The sequence below is a fragment of the Geospiza fortis genome, unplaced genomic scaffold (genome assembly GCF_000277835.1).
Source record: "Geospiza fortis unplaced genomic scaffold, GeoFor_1.0 scaffold163, whole genome shotgun sequence".
Lineage (NCBI taxonomy): Eukaryota > Metazoa > Chordata > Aves > Passeriformes > Thraupidae > Geospiza > Geospiza fortis.
The window spans coordinates 1,058,594-1,082,557 of record NW_005054401.1 but is presented as its reverse complement, the minus strand read 5'-3'; the positions used below and the strand labels follow the sequence as shown (position 1 = coordinate 1,082,557).

General features: G+C 35.3%; 1 protein-coding gene across 1 annotated transcript in view; it reads left to right on the top strand.

The window, feature by feature from the left end:
- Window positions 1-23,730, top strand: part of NUP155 (nucleoporin 155) — a 29,111-nt gene extending 5,381 nt beyond the window's left edge. Inside the window, exons 7-34 of the mRNA XM_031061148.1 lie at window positions 585-658; window positions 964-1,055; window positions 1,182-1,279; window positions 1,364-1,516; window positions 1,804-1,904; window positions 3,284-3,454; window positions 4,511-4,621; window positions 5,488-5,582; window positions 7,296-7,384; window positions 9,687-9,746; window positions 9,860-10,010; window positions 10,833-10,899; window positions 11,676-11,794; window positions 12,009-12,112; window positions 13,391-13,524; window positions 15,290-15,481; window positions 16,090-16,228; window positions 16,870-17,005; window positions 17,418-17,571; window positions 17,832-17,936; window positions 18,034-18,188; window positions 18,619-18,748; window positions 19,010-19,123; window positions 19,587-19,707; window positions 20,159-20,269; window positions 21,079-21,215; window positions 21,853-21,953; window positions 23,162-23,730. Of these exons, the coding sequence (XP_030917008.1) occupies window positions 585-658; window positions 964-1,055; window positions 1,182-1,279; window positions 1,364-1,516; window positions 1,804-1,904; window positions 3,284-3,454; window positions 4,511-4,621; window positions 5,488-5,582; window positions 7,296-7,384; window positions 9,687-9,746; window positions 9,860-10,010; window positions 10,833-10,899; window positions 11,676-11,794; window positions 12,009-12,112; window positions 13,391-13,524; window positions 15,290-15,481; window positions 16,090-16,228; window positions 16,870-17,005; window positions 17,418-17,571; window positions 17,832-17,936; window positions 18,034-18,188; window positions 18,619-18,748; window positions 19,010-19,123; window positions 19,587-19,707; window positions 20,159-20,269; window positions 21,079-21,215; window positions 21,853-21,953; window positions 23,162-23,300 (3,353 nt within the window). The 3' untranslated portion in view covers window positions 23,301-23,730. The remainder of the gene's footprint in view (window positions 1-584; window positions 659-963; window positions 1,056-1,181; window positions 1,280-1,363; window positions 1,517-1,803; window positions 1,905-3,283; window positions 3,455-4,510; window positions 4,622-5,487; window positions 5,583-7,295; window positions 7,385-9,686; window positions 9,747-9,859; window positions 10,011-10,832; window positions 10,900-11,675; window positions 11,795-12,008; window positions 12,113-13,390; window positions 13,525-15,289; window positions 15,482-16,089; window positions 16,229-16,869; window positions 17,006-17,417; window positions 17,572-17,831; window positions 17,937-18,033; window positions 18,189-18,618; window positions 18,749-19,009; window positions 19,124-19,586; window positions 19,708-20,158; window positions 20,270-21,078; window positions 21,216-21,852; window positions 21,954-23,161) is intronic.
- Window positions 23,731-23,964: the final 234 nt, after the last annotated feature.

Here is a 23,964-nt window from a genome sequence, read left to right as displayed (position 1 = left end):
AAGAGTGATAAAGTCCTGGAATGGTCTGCCCAAGGAGATGGTGGAGTCACAATTCCTGGATGTGTTTAAAAAAAGAGTGGATGTAGCACTCAGTGCCGTGGTTTAGTTGAGGTGTTAGGGCATGATTTGGACTCAATGATCTTGAAGGTCTCTTCCAACCTAGTGATTCTGTAAAATCGAGATAGAGTGTGTTCAGGATGTAGATAGCAAAGCCAGATAAAATTGACATTTCTTTGACATTTCTAACTAAAGTGAGTGATATGCAGCGCAAAATTAATAGGTGCTTAGTGGTATCACCATGAATGTGGAAAATGTATAGGTGACTAATCTTACCTTCTTTTGCTGTTTATTGAAAAATGATTTTGAAATTACAGTTTTTTTCCTCTGGGATTTTTTTTGTTGTTTGTTTACTAGCAGTTGTGTTAGTTGATTGCTGTTTTGAATCACTTACAGCAGCAGTCCTGTATGAAAGTGCAGTTTTTGTGCACATACAATTCATTATTTTATAGACATTCTGTCCTAAACTTGCTTTCCCAAGTCCAGTGTTGATGTGCTGGTTCTCCCTTTTTTTCCTCTTCCTCCAGATCCTGTCGTTCAAATTGCCATTGACAACTCTCGAAATATCTTGTACACCCGCTCAGAAAAAGGAGTCTTGCAAGTATGTGACTTCGTATGACTCTTTGGTCTGTTATTAATGTATGTAATAATGTACAGATACCTCTGTAAGTTTACCTCAATACCTGAGAATTCTCTGTAGCTATGTCAGGTCCTTACTTGTTTTTATCTTTTTGTAGCAATGTGTGTGTTGAAGATTTGAAAAACTTATTTTCTGAGGAAAGAGTAGCCTCAATTATATATAAGCATGAGTACGAAATAAAAATACAGCTTGAGTTACTTCTTGTTTAGTGAGGCTGAATTTATTAATTCATTCATAAATCACTAAGCTGTGTTATTGAATTGCAGGTTTATGATCTGGGGCAAGATGGTCAAGGAATGACCAGAGTTACTTCTCTTTCACAAAATGCTATAGTTTCTGCTGCAGGGAGCATTGCCAGGTATGTTCATGACAGTTAAAATGTAAGAGGCTTCCTATAAGACCCATAGTTTGACAATACAATTTTGAAGAATTTGCATGTTTCTTTGGATTGAAAGTGTATTGGGTTTTTTGTTTTATTTTTCAGAACAATTGATCGTTCTGTATTTAAGCCTATTATTCAAATAGCAGTGATTGAAAATTCTGAATCCATAGACTGTCAACTACTAGCAATCACGCATGCAGGTAAAACAGCAATGCTAATTCCACTCTACTTAAACTGATAAATGGTATCTGCACAATTTGTGACCTTTCTTATATTTTGTTCAGGTGTCCGACTGTATTTTAGTACATCACAATTTAAGCATCCAACAGCTCGTCCTTCCATGTTAACCTTGGTCCATGTCCGTTTGCCACCTGGATTTTCAGCTTCTTCGAATGTAGAGAAGCCTGCAAAGGTTCACAGAGCTCTTTATAGCAAAGGTAGGCAGTGGAACATGGCTCAAATGAGATTATTTTTTGTGTGTGACAGTCACTATTACTTTGATCCCTATAAACATCTATTTTACCTTTTAGATGGCAAATGGTGTTAAAAGTGACCTTTTGAAATACCATTTGACATACAAATCCAGGAGATATTAGTTGCTGTTCAGATTGTATGATAATGACTTAAAGATTGAGTTTTGCTAACTTAGGAATGAATTAATGAGCTTGTATTTAATGCACGGTGATTGCTTCTGATACGGACTTGCTATTGCTATTCTTGCTAGGGGTCCTGCTGATGGCAGCTTCAGAAAATGAAGATAATGACATCCTGTGGTGTGTCAATCATGATTCTTTCCCTTTTCAAAAACCAATGATGGAAACCCAGGTATAAAGCAGACTTCTTTATGATTTTGATGAAATATAGGTATTGTGTTTTCTTTCCTAATAACAGATGCCTGAATCATACTGTCTGCAAGAAATAAGTAGGTGACAGAAAATTTCATGAGAAGTTTGGAAACTCTACAAAGCTGAATGAGCCTTTCTTTAGTAGGGATCCCTAGTTCAAGTGTACTCTTCTAGCTTGATGCAACCTTTATGTCAAAAGCAATTGCCTTAACTTCTAAGACTTGATTTCTAATTAATATATTTGAGAATACTTTTAGCAATGCTGCATATTGTGCACAAGCACAGAAAAACATGGCCCTCAGTCCATAATGGTGTTGATCAGTATAAAATTTGGTAAAATTTAGATTTAAAATGTAGATGCTAGAAACTTATTTAAATGTACATGCCATGTCTTCATTAAAATCCACACATGATTAATGTCTTCATTATTTCATGGTGAGATGGTTTCTGACTTCCATTTTCCTGATTGTTATGTAAGTAGGTTTGTATGAGAAGTTTGAAGAGGGTTAGTTGCCTTATGTGTCCGTTCAGGGAAAACATACATTTCATCTCTGAAAGATGTTTCAAGTCTTCTGCTGAGGTGAAGGAGTGGCATGTCAAAAATAGTGTTACTGAAGAAATAGCAGAGTTGGAGTGAATGAAGGGACTATGTAAGTTAAAAGCTTCAGAGTCAGGTTTTGATTAATCTGCTGTTTAATAACTTACAAAGGAACTTTATAGTTGTTTTAGATCCTTCCCACAAAAACTTAGACATGAATATCCCAAGAGCCAACCTCTTTTTTCCCAAGGCATCTGACAGCAACAGCTAGATTTCCCGAACAAAACTGCAGCCTGTTCTTGAGCAGCAATTCTTTCTGGTTAGCATACATCATTTTCTGGAATGTCTGCACTAGTATATGTCTCTTCCTGAGTTATATTTGAAGTATTGCAGCCAACTGCAAAGGTCTTGCAAACCTTTTTAATTCAATTGCACCTTTTTTTTTTGTTTTTTAAAGAAATCTTTTAAATTCAGGATGCCTACGATGTTTAGTTCTGATGTGGTTAGTAGATGGTTGCTGTTTATATTGTAGCAGCCTCACTTTGGAAATTGTCTTACATTTAAATATGAAACAATATCCCGGTCCCCCAGAAGAAGCAATATATCGTTCCCTTTCTCCTAAAAGCAGCAGTGTATATATAGCTGTAAATTTGGTAGTAACTTTGTTAGACAGAACAAGAACTTATTTTTGTTGTGTTGTCTTGTGTGAAGAGCAGATTCTGTTCTGTGTAATTTTAAATGGTAAATAGTAAAACATTACCATGGAAGTACAAAACCCATTTCTGCTACCAAACTGTGGATAATATCTATCTGTTTTTCAGATGACGACCCGTGTTGATGGACATTCCTGGGCTCTTTCTGCTATTGATGAATTTAAAGTTCAGAAGATTGTAACACCACTAAATAAAGACATTATTCCCATAACTGATTCACCTGTTGTTGTGCAACAACACATGCTGCCACCTAAGAAGTTTGTTCTGCTTTCAGCCCAAGTGAGTATTACTTTTCTTGACTTAGGTTACCAGAAGAATTAAGTATGAAATTGGACTTTTCATCTAAAACTGTACATGATTCATTTTAGACATGCTTTAAGGATTATATTTGGAACATGAAAAGGAATCAGGAAGAAGACTGCTGGACCTATTTGTACCTATTTTAAATTTACTCAAAGGTTGTAGATCACCTTCTTTTATACAGTGCATTAATAGTTTTTATTGCTTTCCAGAAATCCTTGCAGATACAGATCTGGGAAGGTCCTTTAGCCTTGGTTATGCTCTTGGTTATGTGAAATTGAAGCAGTCACTGTCTGCCCTGAAAAATAGTTTAAGTAAATATTGTTGGCAATTGAAATTTGAAAAAGTAATTTCCTATTTGTCATAGAAAAGGTCCCAGAAAAGGTTTTCTGAGAGGGTTTTAAGAAACAATAAGAAAGAAAAAATAAAAGAAAGAAAGAAAAAAAAAGGAAAGAAAGTGAACTTGCCTATTTTTCTGATTATATTTAGCAATATTTTTGGCGCTCAATATCTTGACCAATTGGCTATTTCAAATAGTGTTCAAATATTAATGTCTTGCAAACTCTAGACCTGCAAGCTGCATTTCTTTAATAGCAACAGTTTTGTTAATGGCATTAATTGGGCCCTTTTCAGTAGTTAGCTTGAATGCAGGGAAGGTGGTTAATGTGAAGTCTTACCATGTCTTGAATTCTTCAAGCATTTTTTCTTTCAAACAGTTTTCAGGATTTGCAAGATACACAAAGCCTTTCTTTTCTGCATATACTTGCATATGCAGAATGTAATTCTGTGCTTTGTGTTAGGCTAAGAATAGCAAAATTAACTCAGTTTATGGACAGTTTGTAACCATTGCTGTGCTTGCCTGCCTTTCCTTGATTCACTAGTGATTGGGAACTGGGCTTTGGACACCAGGTATGTTTTTATCCAGTGGTGCAGTGGAGGAAGACTCAGAATGCCAAAGATAAATGTCATGGAGATGGCTGTGTTGTGATGAAACAGAAGACAACTTTAGCCTAACTTGCTTTGCCTTACTTTTAGGGAAGTGTTATGTTTCATAAACTCAGACCTGTTGATCAGCTGCGGCATCTGCTTGTCAGCAATACAGGTGGAGATGGAGAGGAGATTGAGAGATTTTTCAAGTTGCATCAGGTAAGAGCTTTTCCTGTGTTAAGAAAAATGGAAGACTTCTTACCTTTTCATTGTTGCTGCGACCTTCTGGTCAATGTTTAATTAAAGTGATTGGTAGATTTTTCTTTAGTCTACATAAAGCTATATCATATAGAGAAATAAATTCTCATTTTATGATATCTATAAGCAAATATGTAATTCCCTTTCCCTGAAATTCCTATGTCTTTTATGTAGAAGTGTATTGCATTTCTTAGTTTAGAAAGAAGTTCTGAGAGCAGGAGAGGAAGAGTTTGTAAAAAAGTTGAATTCCTACCACTGCAAGGGGTTTTTATGTTTTGAAGGCCAGAAATGTGTGTACTTGATCTGGGTATTCTTTTTTATTAGCAGCTTAAGATAAACAAGAAACAAGCAGAAGCATGTTTATTGTGGATTACAATTTTAATATGACAAGTGTTGTGTAGCATCTGTAGTGAGTGTTCTTTGTAATCTCTTGTGCTTGGAAAGGACATAATTGCTATTGTAACAGCTTACTAGAATATGCAAACACTGATTTTTACAAATGTTTTTTCTTCAAACACAATTGTAATTTATGTTTTTGTGTTTGTAGAAATTGCATGAATCTTAGTCATATTTAAATATCAGGCATTGTTCCCTACCGGTAGTAGCCCTGAGTTTGCAAAAACTGTATAGCAAAATCTTACCTAATACAGTGGAGTAACTTGCTAGGATTCACTTTGTGTCTATAATTCAGAAGAGCTGATTTCCCTGACTTCTAAATAAAATAATGCAGAAAGTATTTACCATTTTAGTTATTGAGGAATATAACTTCTATACATTTCTTATCAACTTGATATAAGACACCACGCTAACATTGTAATATGCTATAGGAGGATCAGGCCTGTGCCACTTGCCTTATTTTGGCCTGTTCTAATGCTGCATGTGATAGAGAAGTATCTGCCTGGGCTACTCGAGCATTCTTCAGGTAAGTTTTAATTCTGTCTGTCATTCTGAATGTTATGCTCAGGATCACTATGGTCACTAAACATGTGTACAGGCTTTTTAACCTGCTGCCAGTTCAGGGCCTGGTGACTTTTGGTTATAAGTGTTGATGGTTTTGGTGATGTGGTGGTGTTTTTGGGTTTTATGGCTCTTTTTTTTCGTTGGTTGGTTACTTTGGCTGTGGTTGTTGCTGTTTAGTTTGGTATGTTTTTTCCAGTACAATTTGAGTGATGAATTATGAGCTTCCATTCTGGAGGATTAAATTCTAACCCATGTATCTTAAGTGCTGCATATCCTTGGTATGGTGCAAATATGTGCATTTTCATTAGCTGCCTTAAAGAAGTTGGTGTATACAGAGTCACAAAATTGCTTGGGTTGCAAGGGACCTTAAAGATCACGTTGTTTCAACCCTTCTGCCTTGGGCAGGTATACTATCCACTAGATAATGTTGCTTAAGGCCCCATCCATCCTGGCCTTGAATACTTTAATGAATGGAATATCCTTGCTGTCTTTGGCCAGCCTCTTCCGGTGCGTCACCTACCTCACAGTAAAGAAATTTTTCCTAGTACCTGCCTGAATCTCTTTGATCTTTTAGTTTAAAACCATTCTCTCTTGTCCTGTCACTGTCTGCTCTTGTAAAAAGTTGTTTTTCCTTGATTTTTCTAAGACACCCTTTAGGTCGTGGAAGGTGCTATAAGGTCTCCCCAAGAGTCTTCTCTCCCATCTGAACAGGCTGAGCTCTAAATCTGTCTTCACAGCAGAGCTGCTCCCACACCCTCATGGTCTTCATGGCCTCATATGGACCTGCTCCAGAGGGTCCAAAGTCTTTCTTGAAGTGAGGACCCCAGAGCTGGATGCAGTGAGGGTGTGCATGTGGGGTATCACAAGAACAGAGTGGAAGGGGAGAATCACCTGAGCACTCCTCTATTGATGCAGCCCAGAATAGCGTTGGCTTTTTGGGCAGACTGTTGGTTTATTTCCAGCTCTTCATCCATGAGAACCCCTAAGTGTTTCTCTACAGGACTGCCCTCAAATGAGTTCTTTTTCCCCAGTCTGCTTTGTAGGGCAGTGCGCTGACCCAGGTGCAGCACCTTGGACTTGGTCTTGTTGAACCTCAGGAGGTTCTTGTGACCCTATATTGTGGGTCTCTTGGCTGTCCTACAGGGAAAGAAAAGAATTCTTGGTAGGATACAGCAGTTGAGAGTGATGGTAAAATGTGCAGCTTGGAGTGTTGTGTACCCAAAAACTTACTAGTTCCTTGCCAAAACTTGTGCAGGTGTTAAAAGTCAGTAAGCTGTTTTCAGTAGGTTGTGAATAGTTGTTCTTCATTAAATTAAGTCACAAAATCTGAGGCAAAGTGTGGATTGTAACTCTGGAGTTAGCAAGACAAGACATAGCAAAGCGTTCATGTAACACTATAGGATAGAGATTAATAGAAATTACTTGTGGATGATAAAAAGACAACCATGGGTCATCTCAACTGTGCCCTTCTTTCCACTTCCCTGTAGAAACAAACTTTGAAAGATGCTAGAGCTTAAGCCTGGCTTAGGAATTGGTAAATTTATTTTAAAAACTGTTCTGGGATTTTTATTTCCCATTTTAGAAGAACCCCAGAATTGCTGTTAATTCTCAAAGGCATGAAAATTGAATGGGCTGTGTATGACATGTTGAGAATTTTTGGTTTTGCAAACTTTAGGTATGGTGGAGAAGCACAAATGAGATTTCCATCAGCTCTGCCTCCTCCCAGCAACGTTGGACCTATTTTGGGTTCTCCCGTTTCTGCAGGTATGTAGCAAGCATTTCATAATTTTGGGCAGGTTTTTTTTTTCCTTGAACATGTTGTTTTGTCTTCTCACAAGTACTAGTGTTCTTTTTGTCTGAAATAGACTGCGTTTTTCACTTACGAGCTAGTTAATGACAAGAGCTTTTTCCATTTCTCTTTAGTGATTTTTGGATTTAGTGAGGAGGTCGTTATCTCAAAGGATGTGTCCATATTGCATATACTCTGTTAAAACACTGTGAAGAGGGTATACATTTGTTACTTCCAGAGTAATTTCACCAGCTCAAGAACATCTTATCAATAACGTATTTCAGATTTCATGAAGCTTAGCTGGTTGCTGTGTAGATATAACAGTATCTTCCTACATTGTCATTGCCTCTACAGTACTGTTTATGAGAGGGAAGAAGAAATTTGATCAAGAAATGAGCTAGTCATTTAGAGTGATTTCTATCTTTAAAAGCTCTGTCTTCAGCATTTGGTTTCTGCTTCAGTATTCAGTGCCACCTAAAGAGGAGAAAAGTGCTTATTTTTTCTCCTCAGAACTTGGTGCTTCTTTGAGTGAAGGTCTTTTTGTACTTTCAGATTCACTTAAATTTCTACGATTGCTGTCCCTTAATATGCATTACTCAGTTTCAGATTGGAAGGGTTTTTAAAGAAGAAATTAATGATGATGATTTTGAAATTCAGATTGAAATACTGAATTAAATTAGTTACTGTTTTTATCTAGAACTCATTAATGTATAAAATCCTCTTCCTTCATCTGACATGTGGCATTCAGTTTTACACAACAGACTTGGGAAATAAACTTGTTTGCCTGGAATTCAAGGAAATTCAATTTCATTACCATAGTTTAACAAGTATTCAAATTATTGGAGAAAAATGTGGTGAACTAGGATGAAATTTAGGAAAAACAGTTGGACCCTGTTTTTCAGAATTCTTAACTACTATTAAAACTCTAAGGAGTAATGACTACTTCAGTGAATTAGTGAACTTCCTTTCCAACTCTTTTGGCATGGAACAGGTAACGGTGTGGGCAAGAGCTGAGGCAAGGCATAAGAATGTAAAACTAAATTTGAGTTGGAGAGAACAGTAGCTATGGGAAGAACAGGTGCTAGGAGCAGACTAAGAGTGAAATCAGGTTGTGGAGGAAATGACAGTAAGCTCTGTAGTCAACAAGGAGACTCATTTTAGGACGAAATGTGTTTTTCCCAAGTCTAAATGTTTGCTTATTTTTGTCGTTCTGTGGTAAATTCCTCTTTCAAACATAGTATCAAAGCAGATGTTTCCATTTTGCTTCAGTAACAGGTCCAGGTGGAAGATGGCACTATTCTTCTCCTACTACTTTCTCGGTTTGCTCAAAGGGTAGAGAACTGTCATGTGAAATTAAGATTCTGATGTTGTGGATGTCCCGTGTGGTGGGTCAGACACTGCTGACAGAATTCATTCAACCACCTCATAATTTTGCATGTGAAACTAGCATAACAATAATGTTAGCATTAAAAGGCCAGGTGCCATTTCCATCTTCTTCCCACTGTTGAAAGTCTAGTCATGCATTTGCATGCTGCTTTTCTGCAGTTTTGTACTTAGCTGTAGCACACGTGGCGAGGTGCTCTGAGAATGTATTGGCCCTGTTATCCTCTGTGCTGTTGTGTGTTGCCAAGTTGAGAGAACTGTTGCAAATTAGGCAACATTGTATCCTTTGGTAAAAGCCAAATTTTCAGAGTGCCAGTTTTTCTTACCTTTTCTGTGATTCATCACCTTGTTTGCTAATGGTATGTGGACATTTTTGTAGATGATCACACATGCTCCTGATATTTTGAGGTCTTAAGTTAGCTGTCCAGACTTAATTTACAGGAAGAGATGAAATATTCGTGGCTGAACTTGAGGCTGTGGACAGTCTCAGACTTAGTGTTTTGAGTTAGTGGTGTGGCTGTAGTGTTTGTACATCTGTCCCACATAAAAATGAAAAGTAACATTACCAGTGTTCAGCATTTAGAAGGTGAGGAACAACAAAAAAATATGTGGGCAATATTATATGCAATGCAGACAACAGATGGTATGCAATAAATTAACACATGAATGCTGGGAAGAAAATGTTGCTTTAACTGTTCTTGAAGGAAGTGTATCCATTTATTTGTCTTGTGGAGTGTTGGTTGATAAGAAGTGAGTGCAATTTGATACTTTACTATAAACAAAACATTTAACAACTTTGCTGCTTTTGCACAGATACTTTACAACGTATGTTTAGGAGGGGGCAGTTTTGGATTGTGTTCCACGACCTTACCTTTATTTCTTTTCCCTTCTTAGGTACTCCTTTGACTGTTGATAGTCCATATTCTAATCCTAGCATTTTGACATCTGGACAAGGTAACACTTTCTCTATTTTTATTTACTAATTTTTAAGTTTTTAAGGCTTTTTCATTGGCATTGAAATGAGTAATATTTACTTATTGAGTAATATTTACTTATTTTTACCCTAGGTATACAACCTCCTGCTATGTCAACTCCCATTTTTCCTCCTGGAAATTCCATGTCTCACCCTAGTACATCCATTAGCGGAATGATGGGTCCTGAGATAGTATTTTCTGGAAGACACAATGGCATCTGCATATACTTTGCCCGGATTATAGGGTGAGGTCTTTGTAAAAAGAGATTCTGTTACTCAATTTGTTCTATAGTTTTTCTTTGCACTAATAGGTGCATGTAGGTGGTGCATTCTATATTAATAGCCTTTAAATTGGAAATTAGTACATTTTAATGTTGTATTTATGTAATACCTGTCTATATAAAATGTTGGTTTTGCATCTCTTTTAATAATAGTACATTCAGTGAATGCCTAGAGCCGGAAAGATACTTAGATACCAAGCCTGCGATCAAGTGCATTAACAGAACTCTGAAATCTCCAGGTTTATTTTTCAAACCTATGAGTTGTGTGTTCTAAACTCCTACTGAAGGATGAAACAGAAATGCAGAAGGACTTAAAAGATCAAAGTCCTATCTTTAAGTAATTTCTATGTTTAGTCAGAATCAGAAGTCAGAGCAATGAAGCATGACTAAAGATTCTCTTACCTTGGAAGCTGAGCCCTAAACAACCCAAGCAAGAATAGAGTTCTGCATATGTTGGTGATCTGTCTCTGTGCAAACTGGGAAATAAATTTTTGTTATGAGACTTGTTTGTTTACACTGTATTTCCAGGGAATTATATTCATCTATAGTATTTGAAAGCATCAAATTTAATTGAAGTTTTTAGATCTGGAATTTTGCTAATTACTTATATCTACACTATTCATTACTATATAATGGCTAGTTTTTAGAATATTTAGTTTTCATCCAAAGTTAATCCTTTTTTACACTTTTATCTTCAAAGTTTTACCATTTCTTTTTCAAGAAATTATACATAGAAGACTAACAAAAATACTTGGTTAAATGACTTGGGTTTTTTTTGTTTTGCAGAAATATTTGGGATGGCAGTATAGTCGTGGAGAGAGTTTTCAAAAGTGGCAATCGAGAAATTGTTGCAGTATGTAAAAGATTATTCTGTGTTCTTAAAAGTTTCTTTTAATATTTAAGTCCTTTTAAACTTCCACTCTTAGTTATAAACTGTTTGGTAGAAAACCAATCGTTCGCCATGTTGCTATTTTCTTAAGTGCTGAGCTCTTAACTGGTAATTAGTTGTCCTTTAAAGCTATTATTTTAAATAATACTTTCTAAGAAACCTAACTAATTTAATCTCTGCTCTTAATTGGCAATGGCCAGTTTTCTCCACATTTACTGATATCACTTCCTTGATACTCACTTAGGGTTTGTGCATGCTCCCTCCAGATAAACCCTAAAAATAAAATGCTTTAGTGATTTTAGGGATAGTCACTGCAGTTGTGGAAGGACATAGGCAAATCATGAAATTTTTTTTAACTAACATCTTGCTGTTTCATTTTTTTGTCCATGAGGAAAATAAAATCTTTTCTGGCTGTGGCTGTTAATAGAATCCAGTGCTCAATCCTTGTTCTAGCTTAGAGTTGGAAGTAGTAAAGCATAGCTGATTTAGTTACTGGGGGCAAAGAAAGTAGCATCTTGAATACTGTGTATCTGCAGAGGACTCCTGCCTCTTCACATGTATGCTGCCTCAATGAATGTGATATAATTATGTTGTGTTCCAGTGATCTGTTACTAGCACACAATTTATTTGCTGTACCCTCTTATTTGTCTTTTCAGTGATGTTAGCTTAAAACTAATTTTTTTTGGAAAAATGAGTGTGAAAACCCAGCTTTCTGTAAAGAAGTTTGCTTTCTTTTGCAGATAGAAAGCAGTGTTCCATCCCGTATGCTGGAATGTGTACTACAAGAACTAAAAGGTTTACAAGAATTTTTGGATAGAAATTCACAGTTTGCTACAGTAGGAGCACTTGGAAATCCAAGGTATTATTAATTGTGGTAAATTTACATGTGGTATTCAATATCCAGCTTTTGAAAAACTACCATAGGTGTTTTGCTGAGTTGAAGTGTTTTTATAGTCTTCAGCTGCAACATTCAGATGCTAAAAATTAGTTTGTTACATTCATCTTTAAGGGATTCAGTATTTGCAATCATATTAGCGTTTTTTGGTTTTGTTTTTGTTTTTTTGTAATTGCAGTTTCAGCACACCAGCCAATCTACAGCAGAGACTCCTGGGTTTTATGCGGCCTGATGGTGGAAGTTCTCAGCAAGTCCAGCAAGAACTCCAAAGGAAATATCATGGTATGTAATTGGTTTTGAGCAGGAATTATCAAGGAATGGTGCATTTGGATGTTGTCTTTCTCACTTTTCTCGTTAAATCATCTGAATAAAAAGGCCTTTTTTACACACAAATTTTATATTAAATATCATGCCATTGTTTTGCACACTTACCTGTCTCCTTTTTTTTTCCTTCCTAATGTTCTCCATTATGGATAAGTTTGTTTAATCTCCTCACTACAGTACTTAGTAGCTGTACAACCATTTATATTTACAAGATAGCATTTACTAAGCAGTTATTTTATGAGACAAGTGAGCATGATGTCATGTTAAAAAATTACTGTAATGCAGGTTTCCAAAAGTATAGTCATTGAAATGTCTACAAAACTTTGTTTAGAAATGTGAGGTCTATTACATAGCCCATTTGAATTCTTGTCTTCTTATAGTGCAGCTTTTGCCCAGCACTTGCAGGCAAGTTGGGAAATGTTGTTACTGCATATATGGAATTGAGAATGTTTGTGGTCCATGTGTGTGTAATCCTGGGCTTTTAATAGTGTAAATGTAAACATTTTCTGTAGGTCATTATGTAGGATTTGGTAGAACTTTAATAATTTTATTTTTTTATTTTTATTCTTTACTGAGTTCATCAATCCTTTCAGATTGCTGAATGACACAATGTAATTATTTTAAACCTCATTTGTGAAGTGTAAACACTCAAAAGTAAACACATAAATTGTTGCAATTATGTTCTGCCTACGTTATAAGTATGAAAACATTATCCTTTCAGTTTATATAATACATTTTACCAGATTTAAATGTTGTAGTTTTTGGAGTAGTTGTTGCTTTAAAGATAGTGTAAACAGTATTGACCACAGCTGTAATTGTAATTGTTTTCTCTACAAGTAAATACAGGTAATCAAACAAAAAGGGAATATGTATGGGTTTAATTTGATTTCTTTTATGTTCAGCAGAAATACATTTGTACCTATTTTTGAAACAAAAGTAAAAATTTAAGACTGATGTGTAAATCTAGTGCACAGGAAACCTTATTTGTTTTTCAGGTAGTACAATTCCTTTGTTGCATAGTTTGAAATAAATGTTAACAATGTTAACAAATGTTATTTGTTTTGGGGCAGTGTTAACATCGCATTTATCTCCCAAGCGAGCTAGGCATCATTCATCAACAATGGAAGAGAAAAAAAGATAGAAAGTTAAGGAGGTGGTTACTGAAAAACCTCAAAACCTTACATGCTTATTTGAAACATGTGGAACAGCTCTTGCTGACAGTCTCTTGTTTTTCAGCTGAGGCACAGCTAACTGAGAAGACCTCACTTCAAGGCATCCAGCAGCTTGTTCGCAAAACCTGCCAGGCACTGGCTTTATGGAAGTTGCTATGTGAGCACCAGTTCAGTGTTGCTGTAGGTGAGCTTCAGAAGGTAAGATCTGGATAATACAATTTTAATTTGTTTGTGCTAATCAGCTGAATTTCTTTTGCTACCTAAGTATTCCCAAGGGACTGTTACTTAAATTAATTGAGGAACATATGAATTTTAAACTACACACAAATTTTTTGATACGTGGTCACAAATGTTTAAGAGACTGACATGTAGTATTGACATAATCACTCAATTTTATGCAATTGGAAGTGTCACTAACAATAAATTGTTCTACTTTTATTGATAATTAATACTGAGTCTCATTTATAAATTACTGTTTTTTTACCTTAAGTGCATTCTGCAAAATGTTCTGAAAAGAATAGACCAGCATATTCCAGCCAAGTGGAATTCACTCTTTGCCTTAGTCTTGGTGAAAGATGGAGAACAATAGGGTAATAGAGTCTTTGCTCTTCTGTGTAAGTAGGGTACCAGAATGCACCACAGGACAGCTAAGGTTGGAAGGAACCACTGGAGATCACCTGTCCCCTTTGCAGTGGGGGTAATAATCTAATTGATTCTCAAAGCAGGGGCAGCTAGAACAGATTGTCCAGGACTGTGTCCAGTAAGGATTTTAATTTCTATAAAGATGAGAACTCCACAGTGTCTCTGAGCAACCTGTTCCAGTGTTGAACCACCTCTAGAGCAAGAAAGATTTCTCTTCTATTCAGGTGTAATTTCCTTTGCTTCAATTTTTTACCATTGTGCAGTGTCCTGTTATTGGTTACCGCTGAGAAAAAACTTACTCTGCATTCTTTACACTTTCTGAAAAATATTACTAAGATCCCACATATGACCCTCTAAGCCTCCAGGCTAAATGATCCCAGTTCTTTCAGGTTCCTGGTTTGTAAAGAAGGAAACTTGTAGAACAAAGGGTGCTACTGCTGTGCACTCTTTGCTGATGTTGAATTCACAGCCAACCATTGAAAAAACCTATTAATTTGAATACTGGGCATTTTGTCTTAAAATTTGATAGGATTATTTGAGAAGTTGTATTTTTTGTTCACAAAAATAATAATTTTAAAGCCTTACAGAGGCACAGAAGCTGTTGCTCTTCACAATGTTGCATTGAGGAGCTTTGTGCAACTTTTATTTGTGTTGGACAAGGAGCTAACTTTACTGTTTAACAAGTAAAATGTTTTCATTTGTCTTCAGTAGATTTAGAGTTTTTGTAGCTGTATTATCATGCTGTTAGTATCATCTATAGACACTATATAGACACTACCTAGACCCTACTGGCAACTGTGTGCGCAAATATTCATAATAAATTTTTAAAAATTAGAAACCTTCTGTGTAATGTAATCTTAAAAAGCATAGTGAGTTCAGACCTCAAACTTTCCAAACTCCTTGTTTTATTGAATCTGTCATTTTTATTGTTGTGAATATTAAAAACTTTGACAGTCTCATAGGGTATGCATTCTGAAGTGCCCTGTGAAGTAAAAGGAACTGTTAATTCCATTCTTACTGTCAGAGATCTGAAACAGAGTGACACAGTGGAGACTGCAGGGGAAGTCTGTTAAGAGGAGTTTTCACTATCCTTAGGCATCCAGCAAGGCCTTTAGTAGTAGCTATTGCTTTATTATTTTTATTTTGGTATAAAATGTGTATTTTAAATAATGTATTTCTATGCTGTACATTGTAGTCATTGGAGTTTTGTATGTTTTTAATTATTAGAAACAGTTAATTTTGCTGCTGGAACATTCAGACATGTCTAAACAGGGTCAAGTAAAAGATTTGGTAAACTAATAAAATTCTGTCTCATCTTCAGGAACTTCAAGAACAGCTAAAGGTTACTGCTTTTAAAGACTTGGTGATTAGAGATAGAGAGTTGACTGGAGCACTCATTGCCTCTCTTATAAACTGTTACATCAGAGATAATGCAGCTGTGGATGGAATCATTGCCCATTTGAGAGATATCTGCCCTCTTCTTTACAGCACTGATGATGCTGTGTGTTCAAAGGTAAGTGCACTTCCAGATTTTTACAGCACCCAAACACAACTTGAGAACATACACAAATGAGACACATTGGGCAGCTTGTAAGTCATTATTATGCTCAAGTAGTTTCAGAAGCAGAAGATGAAGTTAAGTTGTGGGCATATTTTCATCTTTTAATTGATTAATGCTGAACATTACACAAAAATTACTTGATGCATTTGCAGTTATTTTCATAGTCTCTTAACTCTAATCTGATCTCTAATCTTAACTCTGTCTTCTTTGTGTTGATAAAATGTCTTATTCCAGTCTTTCTCAGCATAGTATTTTGGTTTTTGTCCATTCCACAGTTTATTGGAATTTGTGACATACTATAGTGTTTAAGAACGTAGGTCTTTCCAACAAATTTGAAACAAGTAACTGGTGAGAATAGGAAACCAGTTGGTTAAGTCTTCAGCTCTTCTAATGCTATTGTAGCCTTTTTACTGGAAACTTATTGACCAGAGAGTGCTTTTGAGAGGATGGTCTTTCTTCTGTTTCAGCTTTGAAATTTAGAATAATAGCTCATTAACAGTATCCATGATCTGTTCATGATGTGTTCATGTTAATAATTTCCATTTTGCATTTGTTTTTAGGCAAATGAACTTCTTCAGCGATCTCGACAAGCTCAAAGCAAAATGGAAAAAGAGAAGATGCTGAGGGAGTCACTGAAAGAGTACCAGAAGATCAGCAATCAAGTAGACCTTGCTAATGTTTGTGCACAGTACAGACAGGGTAAGAGCCAGTCACTGATTATGCTGAATAATTTCATGGTATGCTTTCATGCCATCTTTTCTGTTCATTTTGTTTGCTAACTTTCAACTCAGTTTTGTAGTTTTTTATGATAAACAATTGCTTAATAAATATTAAAATTAAAATGTGCCAGCCTTTTCTTTTTTAAAACCTTGCTAGATTTAACAAGCCAACCAAGAAATCCATTTCTGTATTAAAATAGTCCCATTTATTTACTTCATATTGCAGCGTCCATTTGTTTCATATATGTGGTTGAAATATTTTACTAGATTCTATGTAAGCAGAGGGTTACAGGTACCTTTTATACAAAATACTCTGTTTGAAAGATGGTTCTGAATCCTAATTAGGGCATTATATCAGTTACATGTACATTTAAATTATGTAACAGCTAAGAAATGGGCATCTGCACAGTATTACATGTTTTGCAGGACATTCTATGCAACTTAGTATCTTAACTTGAAATTTGCATATAAATGCCACAGGTGGGAACAGGTGTAGATTTTAAATGGTATGGATCAGAGTGAGTAGTGTAGCATTTGCTTGAGAAATGTTTGATGTCACTTACCATTTTGTTGTGAATGTAATACAATAATGAACAGTGATATTTGCTTTGATTTTCCTAGTGCGTTTCTATGAGGGAGTAGTAGAGCTCTCTCTTACAGCAGCTGAAAAGAAAGATCCCCAAGGTCTTGGCCTTCATTTCTATAAAAATGGAGAACCAGAAGAAGATGTGGTTGGACTCCAAGCTTTTCAAGAAAGGCAAGTTTTCAGAATAATTTATTATGATTATATGGAGTGCTTTATTTCAAGTGATTGGGAAAGTAGCTCTTTTAGGCAAGGAATGCAGGGTAATAATAAACAAGCATTTTATGATAAGGGACACAGTATAAATATTTTTGCCCATCATGCTCCCCTTGATTATAATTAATATGGCAGGAACTTATTCTGAAACGGGGTAATAGATGCAGAAAACATTGTGATCAGAACGCTACAGAAATACTTCTTAAAAAGATGAACAAGAACAAACTAGATTGTGACATCCAGCTGACAATATTCTTTAAATCTTAGTAACTGTCTACAAAGGCATACAATAACACACTTGTAAACATTATTTTGTAGACAGTTGCGATGAAAATTATGAGGCTTTTATTTTCTTTTGCTCTGTTTACAGATTGAACAGCTACAAGTGTATCACTGACACCCTTCAAGAGTTAGTGAATCAAAGTAAAGCTGCTCCTCAGTCTCCCAGTGTACCCAAAAAGCCAGGTCCTCCAATGCTGTCATCTGATCCCAATATGTTAAGCAATGAAGAAGCTGGACATCATGTAAGAAACTCACAAAAAAGTCATGACTACACTCCAGAGAACAGTGTGATTTGAAGGGGTCTAGAATTTATTATTTTAATAAAATTGTGAAGGAGTTTAATGAAGTGAAGGTTTATCCTGAATCGGCCTCAATATCTAGAGCACCCATAGAAATTACAACATGCAAATAATGTGAACCTGAGTATTGTCACATGGTTATTCAGGACTTAAAGTAAGGTAACCACTTCTTTAATAGCAGTTCTGACCTTTTCTTCCCTTAGTTTGAACAAATGCTAAAGCTGGTTCAGCGTTCAACAGATGAGCTCTTCAGTATTGCGCTTTACAATTGGTTGATACAAGCTGACTTGGCGGACAAGCTGTTACAGGTGAGCTTCTCTGTACACAGTGAACTGGGAGAGGTAATAATGCTTTAAAAGGCAGGGAAGAGCAAGAGTATAACTGTTATCTTTCTGATGTCTGCAGGTTACTGCCCCGTTTTTGGAGCCCTACCTGGTGCGGATGACCAAGATTGACCAAAACAAAGTCCGCTATATGGATTTGCTCTGGAGATACTTTGAAAAAAACAGAAATTTTAGTAATGCTGCTAGAGTCTTGGCTAAGTTGGCTGACCTCCATAGGTATGAATTATGTGTGCTCTATTGTATATATATTGAGGTAACTAGGGAAAAACCAAAAAAGCCAAAATCAAAACCTTTTGTGTAAGTACTTTTTAAAAAGGAGGTTTTCTAAAAAAAAAGAAAAATAGGATGTGTTAGTCTTGAATGTAGGCAGTTATTGGAAATCAGTGATAATGTTTATTTTTGTATTATACATTACTTTACAATGTATTTCCTGTAATTACAACTTATTAAGTGGCCATTTCTTATTGAGAAGTACACTAGAATTGAGCTTGCAGCAAAGATGGGGCTATGTGGCTGGATTGTGCCATGCATGATTTACTAAAATCTGGAAAAGGCACATATTACTTCCCAGAGTCTAGCTAGAATATAACTAACCCTCAAATAATTATATTAAGTACTCATTTTATTATGAATATTTATTTTGCAGCACAGAAATTTCTCTTCAGCAGCGTCTTGAATACATTGCACGTGCCATTTTGAGTGCCAAAAGTTCCACTGCCATATCCTCTTTAGCTGCAGATGGTGAATTCCTACATGAACTAGAAGAAAAAATGGAAGTAAGAAAAAATATTAATCTAAGCTACACTGTAAATGCATTATTTCATTTTGTCTCATTGTCATGTAACAGTTTTACTACCAGTTCTGTATAAATGGATTTCTTTGCTTTCATCCTGCAAAGTTAGGCAGATGAAAATAGACATAATGGTGTAAGTGGCAATATTTCTACATTTGAATAATCTAACTTAATTCTGGGTGTATTTTTAAACTATGATTAAATTAATTGAATTTTGAAATACTGTATTTTCCTCTTAAACAAGGTTGCAAGGATCCAGCTTCAAATACAAGAAACATTACAGCAGCAGTATTCCCATCATTCTTCAGTACAAGATGCAATTTCCCAGCTTGATGCTGAGCTGATGGATATAACCAAGGTGATTGAAATTTCCTTGTGTTAAAGTCCAGTTTATCAAATTTTGGGGAGAAAAAATGTTTTGCAAAGAATGATTCTATATTGACTAGGAAGTCATAGGCAGTTTATCATTCCTGGTCTCAGAATGTCTGTTACCCTGGACTGTAATTTTCTGTACTTTAATAGTACAGATAATTCTTTCAGTCTTTAATATTTTAATTTCTTTCACATGTTTATCTTCATTATGATGTCTCTTACATTTCTTCACTCATAAAAAAAAAGGAAAATTAAATTTTTATTTGAAATTCATATAAAATTTAGTGTTGTATCTAAGAAATGAAACTAAACGTAGCAAAAAAAATTTAGTGGTTGATAACAGTTATGTTGCATATTTACTAGTCTGTCAGACAAAATAAGAAACAACTGATTTTTAAGATTTAATTTGATCCTACATGAAAAGTAAAGCTTGGTAATTTTTCTTTCAGCTGTATGGAGAATTTGCTGACCTTTTTAAGCTCTCGGAGTGTAAGCTTGCAATTATACATTGTGCAGGTCATTCTGATCCTATCTTGGTGCAAACTCTCTGGCAAGAAGTAATTGAAAAAGGTAGGTCTTAATGGAGTAGGAGTTGTGATGATCTCTCTCATCCTTTACCATCAGTTAGTAATTCACTCTATTCCTGTTGTTTTTGATTGTTTGGAGGTTTCTTCCCCCTTCGGTTTTTGGGCTCAAGTTTACCATTGTGCCAACAACATTGATCAGAGATCTAAGGGAAAAGCTGTGTGGTAGTGGGTTTTTGTGGAGTTCTGGAATGTGGTTTTGTTCCTAGTTTTTTTAAGTAGGTTTGCATGGAACTTCACAGAAGCATAAAGATTTAAAAATGTACATGCAAACACACCAGAAAAGGTTGTATTTTTACTCCATAGGCTGATTTTTTTGTTGACAAGAGTGTAAGATTTTAGTTTACTGTTTATAAATTTAGGTGCCTCAGTGTAATTTTGTATAAATGTGGGACTTTTCCTGAAGTTCTGTCTAAGTGTTTTCTTTTCATTTCCAGAGTTGAGCGACAGTGTATCTCTGAGCCCCGCTGACAGAATGCAAGCACTTTGTCTGAAGCTGGCATTGCTTGGAAAGATCTATGCTGGCACACCTCGCTACTTTCCTTTAGGCAAGTTGTTAGCCTGCATAGTAAATAAGCATATATGTCTGATGGATGGGTTTCAGCTTTTTTTTTTTTACTCTTAGAAAAATTTTAAACTAAGAAATGTTTCTCACTTTTTAATCTCAAAAGAAATGGGAAATAAATGAAGTTTAGGTGGCAGCAGCAGTTACTTTTGGATGGCTGGGCAGATGCCATTTTAGAAAGTAGTAAAATTTGTTTGCATCAAAACACAAAGTACAAAATGTGCATTTATACATTTAAGCTTTTAAGCAAGCACATTTATCTGCTGTCTCTTGAAATTCTATATGAACCATCTGCCATCTGAAGGGGTAGATTCTGAAAATAATTTGGTAGATTTCTGGATGGTTTTAGAATTTGTGATTTTCTGATGCTCATATGCTTTGACAGTGTGCTATTATATAAAAACCTGGCAAATATATTGTTCAGGAGTAAATCTTACTTTATAATAAGATAGTAAATTTTATTTTATAATACTAAAATAATGTCCAACTAACATTACATATGAACATTTAGTGCTGACCAATACACTGTTAATTGTTACAGGCATTTAAACAAGCTTCAGTAGTTTTTCTGGCCATTCTAGCAAAGGTAGTCATAGTACGTGTTTTGGGTAGAAACAAAAGTTACTGAATTTTTGTCAACAGCATAGTTGCAAGGGAAAACAGTAACAAAGTACTAAGTATGAGTAATCCCTGCCATGCACTGCTGATAGTAAATTACTCTTAAATGCCTTTGTTTCTTAGACTCCCAGTAACAAGTTGGAATCTAAACGTTCCCTCATTTATGTCCTCCAGATTTTCTAGTGCAGTTTCTAGAGCAACAAGTCTGCACTTTGAACTGGGATGTAGGTTTTGTAACATATACCATGCAAGAAATTGGAGTGCCATTGCCAAGGCTGCTTGAAGTGTATGACCAGCTGTTCAAAGCACGGGTAAGGGAAATGGCACAAAATAAAAATTCTGTCTTCAACTATTATCAAGGTCTCTTTAACGGGAAACATGAAATAATATAAGGAAGGATATAACAAAATGTATATTCAAAGCTTTGCTTTCTTTACTCAAAGACTTTTTAAAAGCTGCATTTTCTCGCTGTGAATAAAATCTGTGGATTTTATTCATTTCAGTAGCAGAGCATGATGAGGAAATTTGTTAATTCTTTTAGTTCACCTGGAGCTAGTTTAGGATGAAATAGGATTAGAATTATTATGTTGCAGAAGGAAGAGCATATATTGAGTATATTAATTTTGTTTATTTCATAATAGTGATTAAAATTTGTTGTATTACTATATCTTGTCTGATCCATTAATGCTATAAACAAAGAAGTTTGACTTTGTGGTAATGGAAAACTGAGATAAATTTATGTATATTAACATATGTAATTTAAAATAATGTTTAAATATAGGCTTAAATATAGATTAAGGTAGAATTCCTATTTATCTAACTTTCTTGATACAATAAATAAATAATTGCACAGCTGGCAATTCCTGTACACATGACGCACTTTTTTTTGTCTTGTCTCCTTAATATTTGTGTCCTTAATGTTTTGTGGGTTTTTTTTTGCTTTTTTAGGATCCATATTGGAGTAGAATGAAAAAGCCTTTGCACCTCTTGGAGTGTATTCATGTATTACTGTCAGGATATGTACAGGATCCAAGCAGAGTACCTATGAGGTAAAAGGATAGCTATATCCTAATGAATAGTGAAACATAAAATATTCTAAAATACTTCACACCAGTAATTCCCAAAGCTTTGCTTCTTTAGGGTGAATCTAATATTTTATTCCTAACACTTGTCATCGAAAACCATTTGGTAGAAACTTGTAGAAGTCTACCTTATAAACTACTTCCACTAAGCTAATTTTCATCATATCACTGAAGATCCTTGAGGAACTGAGAGGATTATTTTGTGATTTTAGGCAATACATACTTTAGGGACTAGTTCAGACAAGTCTGTTGCAGTGTGTGAAAGTGGGGGAAAACAAAAATTGGGCATTTTGTGATTGAAACAGTGAACTGTTTCATGTACAAATTCTAGAAGCTCTGAGTTACTCTAGGAAAGAGAAGACCAACCATTGGCATCGATCTTCCCCAGTTGTTTATAAGAGGTTGATGATGAATCAGTCTTCAAGACTAAAATTCAGCTTAGTTCACATCAGGAAGCAAAAAAGATAGCTAAGTACTTGAAAAAGTTGCCTGCATATCACCTCTAGCTTTCACCATTTTTATTTGAATAGACTACATGAACTTCAGTCAGGGCTATCTTGTCTCAAAAACAAAAAGCAGAACTAGGCAAAGTCTTGATAACTCTTTTAAACATAGATGTTTCTGATTATTTTGAAAAATACACATATAAATATTTTTTATATGTAAAAAAATGTTCACATACAATCTACTTCTGTCTTGTTTCACTTTATTGGTCTTTTATGGTTGGTTGATTTAAATACTCTTATTAGAACTTTAGTGAATGTTGTCTGATTTTAATACGTACTTAAATAATACATAAATTGAGATTTGATTATAATTTAAGACATTTAAACTGCTATCTAAATTAATAACTTATACATTGACCGTAATAATATCTAAAGTAGTATCTAAATATTCCACATTGCTATAAACTGTACCATGCTTTTATGGTATATATTTAATATCAGATAAATAGTAATGGGTCACTTATTTTCCCATTATGCCTTAGTCACGGGCATTAGATTTCAAAAATAAATTTCTCTAAATGAATAGCTAAATATTTAAAAGTAGCTGACAGATGTCTTACTGATACAGTATTCCATTGCAACTCAAAGAATGGTCATGTTCTAGTTCAGATGAATTCTGAGATACAGGATTAAAAAGGAGCTCATTTTTATTCTGTGTTTTGTTTGCAGGCGACGATTCACAAATGTTTGCTTGGATGCTGTTAGTTGCTACCTGGTTGAACTTCAGTCTATGAGCCCCACACTAATGGTGCAGACTACTATTGGGAATTTTAAATCTCTACAGGCCAAGTTAGAACGGCTTCACTGATTGACTAATACAAGAACAGAATCATTAGTGCAGGTAATAGAAACTGAAATAAAGGCTCCGATGTTGGCACTGAGTTATGAACGAACAAATCCTCAGAAAGAAAATCCTGAGAGAGTTTTCTCCTGATGTGGTTATCAAATGTGTGGCCTGTATTCATGCTCTTCCTAAAAGTATCTACAAATTGTAGAATGTAAATGTGACAAATGGAATTTCTTTTACTTTTACTACTACTAGGTTTTTTAACAATAGAAAGCTTTTTTTAATACTGTTGAAATAATATACATTGTGTGATCTATGCCATGGGGATAAAAATATTTCAAAAATATTTTCTTTTTCTTTGTTTTAAATAATGGGGAAAAGCAAATTATTTCCCCTATTCCATCTTAATATGTTGTATCTGTTAAAATCAAATAAAGAAGTCAAAAAATGACTTCTGTCTATTTTTATTATGTGCACCCAAACACCAAATTGTATACACACCTAGAATCCCCTCCCTCCCCTGCTGCCCCCGGGGCTCTGGATGCAGCCCAGGACAGGTCTGGCTCTCTGGACTGTGAGTGCCATGGCTGAGGCATGTCCAGCTTCTCACCCACATCTCGCACAGATGTGTGGGGGACCATCTGAAAGGCTTTACAGAAGTCCAGACAAATACCATCTGTATCCC